The sequence below is a fragment of the Bombina bombina genome, chromosome 1, assembly GCF_027579735.1.
Source record: "Bombina bombina isolate aBomBom1 chromosome 1, aBomBom1.pri, whole genome shotgun sequence".
NCBI classification, from domain to species: domain Eukaryota; kingdom Metazoa; phylum Chordata; class Amphibia; order Anura; family Bombinatoridae; genus Bombina; species Bombina bombina.
In genome coordinates, this window is record NC_069499.1 from 487,240,752 (window position 1) to 487,253,041 (window position 12,290).

Below are 12,290 nucleotides of genomic sequence, written 5' to 3' on the forward strand. Positions count from 1 at the left end.
GGGGATTTGAGTCTCTATGCAATGAGTTACCATAGACTGAATGCAGAATTTGATCTCATTTCATTTGACAATTGACATTTCTCAATCCCATTGCATTATCATGTTTGGTCTGCTATAGCTTATTCTTTGTATGTTTGTATGCACACAATAGTGGTTTAAATTAGTGTGTGTGGTTTTTTTTTAATAATTTTTTTGAAAATATCACAAATATAATTCAATGTAACAGCAATACAATCAGTTTACTGAAAGTACAGTATAAAAGTGGATGATTGCAGTATATTGGCGAAATAAGGTTACAGAAAAAAATAAATTATCTAGAATTTACATATTCTTCTCAAATTAAATTACTAGCAAAATCATCTAGTTTACGTAATTTGAAATAGTGATGTTTTTCCAAGGATAATGTTAACGTAACAGAATTAATCCATTCTTCCAAAGATTGGGTTTCTTTTCCAGAATCTAGGGATTGTTTGGAACATTTATTTATTATGACTACCAACCCCTTTTTTTTTTATTTTATTTTTTTTTTTTTTTTTCTTAATTGCTAGATGGTTATAGTTTTGTTTTTGTTTTTTTTTTTGTTTGTTTAACTTAATATGATGTTTTTGTTTAATTCCTTCAAGCTAAATCTCAAGCAATAATTATAATTATAATAAAGATTCTTGCTGAGAAGTTATGACACCATTCTGTTGAAATATACAAACTTTTATAGCAGATATTAAAAGTCCAAAAGGAGATATTTCATTTAAAGTGAATGTAAATTTTTATGCTAAAGTGCCCGGTTTTTAAAAATTCGATTAAAAACAGGGGCACTTTAATTCATCAAAATTTACATTTCACTCCTGTTGTGAAAAAAAACTTACCTTTTAATCCTGACAGCAGCTCCAGCTTCCTCCACCCGTCGCTAAGCCTCTTTCTGGGTCTAAAATGAAGAATCCGGCTTCCTCCAATCACGGCATTGAATCAGACACTGATTCCCCTGGGGTGAAGCCATGATTGGAGGATGACCTATCCATCATTTCTGACATCAGAAATGGCTTGTGACGACCGGAGGAAGCTGGAGGAGCTGCTGTCAAGTTTAAAAGGTAAGTATTTTTTCACAACACGAGTGAAATGTAAATTTTGATTAATTAAAGTGCCCCTGTTTTTAATTGAATTTTTATTTTACTTTAGCATCAATATTTACATTCACTTTAAGCAAACAGTTTCTGACATTCACACAATGATTCTACTTTCAAACAATATTTATGTAAAAACATCTGCACTTTCTTCACATACATATTTATAAGGGTTGAAAACCCCATCAATGCTTTGCCTGAATACAGATGTTGCTAAGGGGTAGGAAGAAGAAGCAAATGGGCTGGTATGTTGTAAGCAAGAAGTGATAATCTATGGAAGGAATAACTTTTTGGCATATATAGTCAAGTTCTTTATGTATGTGGGGAAAGCCTGCTTTGGTGGTGTTATGATTGAGAACATACTTTAAAATGTGGTGTTTTTATTTTTTTAAGATACTAAGTTAAGTGAAGCATCAGGAGGTGAAATTGAAAATGGAGAACAAAGTGACCTGGAAGAGGATAATGAAGATGAGGATCAGGAAAATGGTCTTGTGGATGCTGTGCCTGTTGATGAAAATCTGTTTACTGGAGAGGACTTGGATGACCTTGAGGAAGAACTAAACACACTTGATTTAGAAGAATGAAAAATAAACAATCCAGACTCATTTTTTTTTTCATCTAGGATTCCTTAATGGGATGTTTAACACCTACAAAGCTGCTTCAGAAGGGCACATCAGAACTTTTATTTTCTTTGTCTTTTGTGTTCTCATTTCGACTTCATCTAAAAATTGGTTCATAGGAATGAGGAATTAAGATCAAAGTCGGATATTGTGATGCATAGTTTGTTTTGTTAAATAAAACAGAATAAATTATTGCGGACAAAGTAGCTGCTTTGTTTCCTTTTAAAAACTGTCTTTCCAAAGATAATTATACTTCTGAAAACTTTTCAGCAAAATCTATTTTAGTCACTGACTATTCCAGAAAATAATTTTCAAAATCACACATTAAACATAAATTTCAAATTATGTTCTGTACTGTATTTGTACACATTTTAGAGAAAGATACAGATCTGTTAAACATAGTATCTCTAGCAAAAAATATTTTAAACTTCTCATATATCAACAAAATGTAAATAAAGGCTATTCACTTAACTTCATGGAAGTTACTAAATTGTAATTTTTTCAAGTTCTCTGTGTTGAGTACTGGTGTATATTCATTGTGCCAGAAGTCTTTAGTGTGCCTCCATTTCTATAATGTCCACCTCCTTCCTGCCTGCTTCAGTTCTGTTTTAACCTTTTTGGAGTGAGGTGGCTTAGGAGGATGTCATCCAGCAACCATGAAGAGCACATACATACAGGAATATACACAGTTTTACTCCCAGTGCCTATGGGTTGTGGCCTTACATTCATGGTGTGTTCCCTCTTCTATATAGCACTACTTTAGGTATATGTTTAAAAAATAGGTCAAAATTGAAATGTGAATGAATGCATTTCAGTCTTAATTCTATAGAAGCATATTTGCAATATTCCTCTTAACAAAAATGCTTTAGTAAAAGTTATACTGTTTTAGCGGCACGCACATATGCTATGTGACTCAATGCTCAGGATTCAAACATACCTGCTCAGAGAACGGGTGGTTGTGTGTATTGCATCAGTGTGTCATACAAGCCACTGCTGACTGAGAAGGTGTGGTTGAATGCTGGTGCACAGGGCACACACAGTATAAGCGTGTATGCTGCTTTAAAAAAAACAAACTTTTTCTTAAATGGAAAGGTTCCACAGCTGCATTCATTACTTTTGGGAATTAAGAACCTGGCCACCAGGAGGAGGCAAAGACAACCCAGCCAAAGGCTTAAATACTCCTCCCACTCCCCTCATCCCCCAGTCGTTCTTTGCTTTTCATCCCAGGAGGATGGCAGAGAAGTGTCAGAATTTTTAATTTTTCTTTTTGTCTCTTATGGAGGGTAATACTCTTAGGCATGGGACAGGAGTTTTAAGTAGTCCTGTCAGTCTCTCAGTGAGGGCTTGAATGAAAGTTAGAGTCCGGAGATGCAGGGAGTTTCTTTCTTCGAAACCATCCCGACTCATATTAACAGCTCCTCAAGCAATCAGCGTTGTCGAACTTCACTGCTTGCTATCTTCTCTCAAGTCCATGGCGGAGGCGATGCTACTATCCGTCACACTTGAAGGGCCGGTAAGATCGTTTCATTTTACTTTATTCGCAATGTACTGTAATGTGAATGTTTCCCGAGAGGTTACCACCTTGTGGGTCTAACTTATACATAAGGGTCTCAGTGAGTCTCTTTTAGTATCTTGGAATCGAGGGTTAATATCTCCTGAGGGGGGTTATTGAACAGGGGGGTTTATAATCATGTTTATGTGATTCAACCTGCGTATGTGCAATGTTTACTGGGCTCGTGGCTGGAACTTTGAGGCTTTTGGAAGTGACGCAGCCTTTTGGTTGGGCGCACTTGTTTTGGACTGTACGGTTCACCTTGTGTTCGGGCGTGGCTATGTTCTGTTTTTCCATTTCCGCATTCCCGACCACGTGGCGAAGGAACATTTTCTAGTCCGCAGGGGTCTGGTCATAGGAGGTGGTAAGTGCCCCAGCCATTGGGGGTGTCAGGTGCCATTTTAGTTTTTACTACTTTAGTCCATATTTAAATATCCAGTTATGGCGGATTCTGATGCTGAGACTGTGTTAATTTTAGATTCAGTTACAGAGGATTCTGATACTGAGACTATTTTGATTTCAGATTCTGTGTCTGGTGATGAATCCGGAGTGGCCTCGTTGACGCCTGTCAACCAGTTTTGCTCAGGGAATCAAGGTAATGCTGAGCAATCCGCCTCTGGGGGTCCTGTCCTCCGAGAGGCGAGTTCCCTACCAAATCATACTTCTGCACATGCGGGTAACCCAGTTTATGGTTCCTCCATGCGGGGTGGCGTGTTTCCCCCGGAGGTTGCAGCACGTTTTCGCTTCCACATAATGTTGGCGATTGTTCGTCTGCAGAGTCCAGATGTTTATTTGAGAATGTGCTCCCGGGCCTTCCGCCTTGGGGAGGGCCTCTACAGTTCCCAGCGGGAGTATCTGTTCCTGAGTGTTGTGTCTTCCGTTACAGAATTGTACGCCTTCGCGTGTTGCTCAGACATGTTTTTTAGTTATTGAATGTCCTTATCGTTACCAGATACGGGATTTTCAGTCTGATAATTCGAATGTTGCACCTCATTAGACTTGTGGGGATGAAGTAATCTCCTGATTGTCATTTGTTTGAGATCTTTCCCAGTTTTGTGTGATAGGGCTCCGTTTGGCTGGTCCTGCGGGTAGGCCTGTGTCTTTTTTTTTTTTGCCTTATATTTTATTTATATCTGATGGGATGTCTTCTATTTGTTTTTGTTTCCTTCGGGAACCTTCTGGGATTGATACTCTTTATTACTTCTTCGGAAGTTGTTGGACATGTTAGTCCTCTGTTACAAATGTCTGTATTTTCCCCTACGAAGGAGAATTTACTCAGCCTGCCGGGTTGAGACCCTAGGTGCAGGCTGGTCCTGTCGGGTTCGTTCGGTCTTGCAGCTGTTCAGACACGTGGCGTTGTTCTGCTCGGCTGGTTCGGTAGAAGCGCCGAGTGCTCAGGTTATCATTGTTTGTTTTTCATGTTAAGCTATGCATTCGAGAGGCCTATGGGTCCGTGAGGTGGGAAGGATTGTTTCAGTCCTTATAGCCTTCAGTCATAAATGACCAGGCAGGGGAGTTTTTCAGCTGCGTCATTCTGACATCTGATTTCATCAGAACTTAGAGTTTCCTCCCCCATGCGGTGGAGGGTGGGAGGGCTTAATGCCCCTTACTGCTATTGAGCGGTTTGGCCTTCATTTCTAGACCTCTGAATTTGTCCTTTTGGGCTTGATCCAACAGCTTGTACAGGATAGCTGTCTAGCATGCGGAAGGTTTGCAGTTTGAAACCTGTTGCAGCTCTTAACACCTTGCAGGTGTGTGCGTAAGCTGTTTCTAGTGTATCTAGATGCAGCTCTTACTCTTGACTGAGTTATAAGAGGCCTTCTGGGTCTTCTTCCATTGGTTTAGGGATCTGTGTTTCTTTCATGTAATTAGCAAGAGTCCATGAGCTAGTGACGTATGGGATATACATTCCTACCAGGAGGGGCAAAGTTTCCCAAACCTTAAAATGCCTATAAATACACCCCTCACCACACCCACAATTCAGTTTTACAAACTTTGCCTCCGATGGAGGTGGTGAAGTAAGTTTGTGCTAGATTCTACGTTGATATGCGCTCCGCAGCAAGTTGGAGCCCGGTTTTCCTCTCAGCGTGCAGTGAATGTCAGAGGGATGTGAGGAGAGTATTGCCTATTTGAATGCAGTGATCTCCTTCTACGGGGTCTATTTCATAGGTTCTCTGTTATCGGTCGTAGAGATTCATCTCTTACCTCCCTTTTCAGATCGACTATATACTCATATATACCATTACCTCTGCTGATTCTCGTTTCAGTACTGGTTTGGCTTTCTACAAACATGTAGATGAGTGTCCTGGGGTAAGTAAATCTTATTTTCTGTGACACTCTAAGCTATGGTTGGGCACTTTGTTTATAAAGTTCTAAATATATGTATTCAAACATTTATTTGCCTTGACTCAGAATGTTCAACATTCCTTATTTTTCAGACAGTCAGTTTCATATTTGGAATAATGCATTTGATTTAAACATTTTTTCTTACCTTCAAAAATTTGACTCTTTTTCCCTGTGGGCTGTTAGGCTCGCGGGGGCTGAAAATGCTTTATTTTATTGCGTCATTTTTGGCGCAGACTTTTTTGGCGCAAAAAATCTTTTCCGTTTCCGGCGTCATACGTGTCGCCGGAAGTTGCGTCATTTTTTGACGTTATTTTGCGCCAAAAGTGTCGGCGTTCCGGATGTGGCGTCATTTTGGCGCCATAAGCATTTAGGCGCCAAATAATGTGGGCGTTTTATTTGGCGCTAAAAAATATGGGCGTCGCTTTTGTCTCCACATTATTTAAGTCTCATTTTTCATTGCTTCTGGTTGCTAGAAGCTTGTTCTTTGGCATTTTTTCCCATTCCTGAAACTGTCATTTAAGGAATTTTATCAATTTTGCTTTATATGTTGTTTTTTCTCTTACATATTGCAAGATGTCTCACGTTGCATCTGAGTCAGAAGATACTACAGGAAAATCGCTGTCTAGTGCTGGATCTACCAAAGCTAAGTGTATCTGCTGTAAACTTTTGGTAGCTATTCCTCCGGCTGTTGTTTGTATTAATTGTCATGACAAACTTGTTAATGCAGATATTTCCTTTAGTAAAGTACCATTGTCTGTTGCAGTTCCTTCAACATCTAAGGTGCAGAATGTTCCTGATAACATAAGAGGTTTTGTTTCTGAATCCATAAAGAAGGCTATGTCTGTTATTTCTCCTTCTAGTAAACGTAAAAAATTCTCCCTACAGATGAATTTTTAAATGAACATCATCATTCTGATTCTGATGACTCTTCTGGTTCAGAGGATTCTGTCTCAGAGATTGATGCTGATAAATCTTCATATTTATTTAAAATGGAATTTATTCGTTCTTTACTTAAAGAAGTACTAATTGCTTTAGAAATAGAGGATTCTGGTCCTCTTGATACTAATTCTAAACGTTTGGATAAGGTATTTAAATCTCCTGTAGTTATTCCAGAAGTTTTTCCTGTTCCTAATGCTATTTCTGCAGTAATTTCCAAAGAATGGGATAAATTGGGTAATTCATTTACTCCTTCTAAACGTTTTAAGCAATTATATCCTGTGCTGTCTGACAGATTAGAATTTTGGGACAAAATCCCTAAAGTTGATGGGGCTATTTCTACCCTTGCTAAACGTACTACTATTCCTACGTCAGATGGTACTTCGTTTAAGGATCCTTTGGATAGGAAAATTGAATCCTTTCTAAGAAAAGCTTATCTGTGTTCAGGTAATCTTCTTAGACCTGCTATATCATTGGCTGATGTTGCTGCAGCTTCAACTTTTTGGTTGGAAACTTTAGCGCAACAAGTAACAGATCATGATTCTCATGATATTATTATTATTCTTCTTCAGCATGCTAATAATTTTATCTGTGATGCCATTTTTGATATTATCAGAGTTGATGTCAGGTTTATGTCTCTAGCTATTTTAGCTAGAAGAGCTTTATGGCTTAAGACTTGGAATGCTGATATGGCTTCTAAATCAACTCTACTTTCCATTTCTTTCCAGGGTAACAAATTATTTGGTTCTCAGTTGGATTCTATTATCTCAACTGTTACTGGTGGGAAAGGAACTTTTTTACCACAGGATAAAAAATCTAAAGGTAAAAACAGGGCTAATAATCGTTTTCGTTCCTTTCGTTTCAACAAAGAACAAAAGCCTAATCCTTCATTCTCAGGAGCAGTTTCAGTTTGGAAACCATCTCCAGTCTGGAATAAATCCAAGCCTGCTAGAAAGGCAAAGCCTGCTTCTAAGTCCTCATGAAGGTGCGGCCCTCATTCCAGCTCAGCTGGTAGGGGGCAGGTTACGTTTTTTCAAAGAAATTTGGATCAATTCTGTTCACAATCTTTGGATTCAGAACATTGTTTCAGAAGGGTACAGAATTGGTTTCAAGATGAGACCTCCTGCAAAGAGATTTTTTCTTTCCCGTGTCCCAGTAAATCCAGTGAAAGCTCAAGCATTTCTGAATTGTGTTTCAGATCTAGAGTTGGCTGGAGTAATTATGCCAGTTCCAGTTACGGAACAGGGGATGGGGTTTTATTCAAATCTCTTCATTGTACCAAAGAAGGAGAATTCCTTCAGACCAGTTCTGGATCTAAAAATATTGAATCGTTATGTAAGGATACCAACGTTCAAGATGGTAACTGTAAGGACTATGTTGCCTTTTGTTCAGCAAGGGCATTATATGTCCACAATAGATTTACAGGATGCATATCTGCATATTCCGATTCATCCAGATCATTATCAGTTCCTGAGATTCTCTTTTCTGGACAAGCATTACCAGTTTGTGGCTCTGCCGTTTGGCCTAGCTACAGCTCCAAGAATTTTTACAAAGGTTCTCGGTGCCCTTCTGTCTGTAATCAGAGAACAGGGTATTGTGGTATTTCCTTATTTGGACGATATCTTGGTACTTGCTCAGCCTTTACATTTAGCAGAATCTCATACGAATCGACTTGTGTTGTTTCTTCAAGATCATGGTTGGAGGATCAATTTACCAAAAAGTTCATTGATTCCTCAGACAAGGGTAACCTTTCTGGGTTTCCAGATAGATTCAGTGTTCATGACTCTGTCTTTAACAGACAAGAGACGTCTAAAATTGATTTCAGCTTGTCGAAACCTTCAGTCACAATCATTCCCTTCGGTAGCCTTATGCATGGAAATTCTAGGTCTTATGACTGCTGCATCGGATGCGATCCCCTTTGCTCGTTTTCACATGCGACCCTTTTCAGCTCTGTATGCTGAATCAATGGTGCAAGGATTACACAAAGATATCTCAATTAATATCTTTAAAACCGATTGTTCGACACTCTCTAATGTGGTGGACAGATCACCATCGTTTAATTCAGGGGGCTTCTTTTGTGCTTCCGACCTGGACTGTAATTTCAACAGATGCAAGTCTCACAGGTTGGGGAGCTGTGTGGGGATCTCTGACGGCACAAGGAGTTTGGGAATCTCAGGAGGTGAGATTACCGATCAATATTTTGGAACTCCGTGCAATTTTCAGAGCTCTTCAGTTTTGGCCTCTTCTGAAGAGAGAATCGTTCATTTGTTTTCAGACAGACAATGTCACAACTGTGGCATACATCAATCATCAAGGAGGGACTCACAGTCCTCTGGCTATGAAAGAAGTATCTCGAATTTTGGTTTGGGCAGAATCCAGCTCCTGTCTAATCTCTGCGGTTCATATCCCAGGTGTAGACAATTAGGAAGCGGATTATCTCAGTCGCCAAACGTTGCATCCGGGCGAATGGTCTCTTCACCCAGAGGTATTTCTTCAGATTGTTCAAATGTGGGAACTTCCAGAAATGGATCTGATGGCGTCTCATCTAAACAAGAAACTTCCCAGATATCTGTCCAGATCCCGGGATCTTCAGGCGGAGGCAGTGGATGCATTATCACTTCCTTGGAAGTATCATCCTGCCTATATCTTTCCGCCTCTAGTTCTTCTTCCAAGAGTAATCTCCAAGATTCTGAAGGAATGCTCGTTTGTTCTGCTGGTAGCTCCGGCATGGCCTCACAGGTTTTGGTATGCGGATCTTGTCCGGATGGCCTCTTGCCAACCGTGGACTCTTCCGTTAAGACCAGACCTTCTGTCACAAGGTCCTTTTTTCCATCAGGATCTGAAATCCTTAAATTTAAAGGTATGGAGATTGAACGCTTGATTCTTGGTCAAAGAGGTTTCTCTGACTCTGTGATTAATACTATGTTACAGGCTCGTAAATCTGTATCTAGAGAGATATATTATAGAGATATATTATTTCCTGGTGTCTTTCTCATCATTTTTCTTGGCATTCTTTTAGAATACCGAGAATTTTACAGTTTCTTCAGGATGGTTTAGATAAGGGTTTGTCTGCAAGTTCCTTGAAGGGACAAATCTCTGCTCTTTCTGTTCTTTTTCACAGAAAGATTGCTATTCTTCCTGATATTCATTGTTTTGTACAAGCTTTGGTTCGTATAAAACCTGTCATTAAGTCAATTTCTCCTCCTTGGAGTTTGAATTTGGTTCTGGGAGCTCTTCAAGCTCCTCCCTTTGAACCTATGCATTCATTGGACATTAAATTACTTTCTTGGAAAGTTTTGTTCCTTTTGGCCATCTCTTCTGCCAGAAGAGTTTCTGAATTATCTGCTCTTTCTTGTGAGTCTCCTTTTCTGATTTTTCATCAGGATAAGGCGGTGTTGCGAACTTCTTTTGAATTTTTACCTAAAGTTGTGAATTCCAACAACATTAGTAGAGAAATTGTGGTTCCTTCATTATGTCCTAATCCTAAGAATTCTAAGGAGAAATCATTGCATTCTTTGGATGTTGTTAGAGCTTTGAAATATTATGTTGAAGCTACTAAGTCTTTCCGAAAGACTTCTAGTCTATTTGTTATCTTTTCCGGTTCTAGAAAAGGCCAGAAAGCTTCTGCCATTTCTTTGGCATCTTGGTTGAAATCTTTAATTCATCTTGCCTATGTTGAGTCGGGTAAAACTCCGCCTCAGAGGATTACAGCTCATTCTACCAGGTCAGTTTCTACTTCCTGGGCGTTTAGGAATGAAGCTTCGGTTGATCAGATTTGCAAAGCAGCAACTTGGTCTTCTTTGCATACTTTTACTAAATTCTACCATTTTGATGTATTTTCTTCTTCTGAAGCAGTTTTTGGTAGAAAAGTACTTCAGGCAGCGGTTTCAGTCTGAATCTTCTGCTTATGTTTTTCATTAAACTTTATTTTGGGTGTGGATTATTTTCAGCAGGAATTGGCTGTCTTTATTTTATCCCTCTCTAGTGACTCTTGTGTGGAAAGATCCACATCTTGGGTAATCATTATCCCATACGTCACTAGCTCATGGACTCTTGCTAATTACATGAAAGAAAACATAATTTATGTAAGAACTTACCTGATAAATTCATTTCTTTCATATTAGCAAGAGTCCATGAGGCCCGCCCTTTTTTTTTGTGGTGGTTATGATTTTTGTATAAAGCACAATTATTCCAATTCCTTATTTTATATGCTTTCGCACTTTTTTATCACCCCACTTCTTGGCTATTCGTTAAACTGAATTGTGGGTGTGGTGAGGGGTGTATTTATAGGCATTTTGAGGTTTGGGAAACTTTGCCCCTCCTGGTAGGAATGTATATCCCATACGTCACTAGCTCATGGACTCTTGCTAATATGAAAGAAATGAATTTATCAGGTAAGTTCTTACATAAATTATGTTTTCCGGCTGATGGATTTTTCCTGCGGGATTTTCTTTAGCTCAGGATTCTCCTGAGCTGGGTAGGCTTCGTGCCTTCTCTTCCTTGTGTCCTCTGCTTGTGCGGAGGTGTTGGGGAGACTAGTCCTGTTAGTAGGATTTTTTGACCTTGAGGTATCCCTGGGTCGTCCTGAGGCTTTGAGAAGTATCTTCAGCCGACTTCTAGCCTTGCTCCTTGAAGTGTTGGACTTTAGCTAGGGGTGGTTCCTTCCTTTGGTCAGGGCTTTCGAGTTCTCTCGCTATCTGCATTTCTGAATATGCATCCATACCCTTGTGTCTGACTTTTTGACCAGTTGGGGTGTTTAGTTCTAGGGTAAGGTTTGCCTGAACTATTGGGTACCCAGACCTGTTTCTCTCCCTGAGACTTCCGGTTGCTTGGCCTTTTTACCAACCAAGTCTGGGTGGTTTTGGAATCTCAGGGCTGGTCGGGGGTTCCACGGTAGTGGGAACTGGGGCTATGTCCTTGCTCCATCTACCTAACCTGGTCATGGTTGGGCAGGATTTCAGAGTATTTTTTACTCTTTGCCGCAGAGTGACCCTTGTCCTCTGGTGGTTAGCCGTGGGGCTTGAGCATTAAGGGTGGTTGGTTCATACCCAGCTGTTGGCGTTGGATGTCCAATTTCTGGTGCGCCTTAGGGTTGCATTCCCCTGGTTAGCTTGCCAGTGTTCCTGTTGATTCCCTGCTCTGCAGGCAAATGGGTTGGCTATGCCTCTGCTTGGCAATCTACTTGTAGGGGGGGTCCTTTTCTAGGACATCTGTGTTGGGAATTTCTCTTCCCATTAGCTGGTGCCTTCGGGCCTTGAAGACAGTTGTTGCTCTTCCGGCATCATCCCTTTTCTTTAGGGGATATTCTCCTCCCTATGGAGATAGAGCCCTTGCTTGGGGCTTCTCCTGGATGGGAGGCAGAAAGGTGAGATTGGTTCCCCCGGGGGTCTTGCTGGCTCCAAGCAGACTTGTTGGGCCTTTATTTTGATAGATCTTTAGGTCTATGGCCTTGTTGTCTGTTTTCAGAGTCGGGTTGTACTTGTACTCTGTGGGGATGGCTGTGCTATCCTTAAGCTCGTTCCTGTACCTGTTTCGGGATTCTTTTGTTCCCCTGTTTTGGATCCCTAAGGCTGGGTTGGTCCAGCTGGCTGTGGGTCTGCGGGTCAGGATGGCCGAGCAATCTAGGGAGCTGCGTTCGTTCACAGTCTCCTCTGGATGTGTGAGCTTTGTTGAGTCTATCCTTTCAACTGGCTCCATTGATTTCAGAAGAGAGTTTAC

The 12,290-nt window shown here is 40.3% G+C and overlaps 1 protein-coding gene across 1 annotated transcript in view; it reads left to right on the forward strand.

The window, feature by feature from the left end:
* Positions 1-2,214, forward strand: part of ZC3H15 (zinc finger CCCH-type containing 15) — a 97,654-nt gene extending 95,440 nt beyond the window's left edge. The window contains exon 10 of the mRNA XM_053698540.1: positions 1,512-2,214. Within this exon, the coding sequence (XP_053554515.1) occupies positions 1,512-1,702 (191 nt within the window). The 3' untranslated portion in view covers positions 1,703-2,214. The remainder of the gene's footprint in view (positions 1-1,511) is intronic.
* Positions 2,215-12,290: the final 10,076 nt, after the last annotated feature.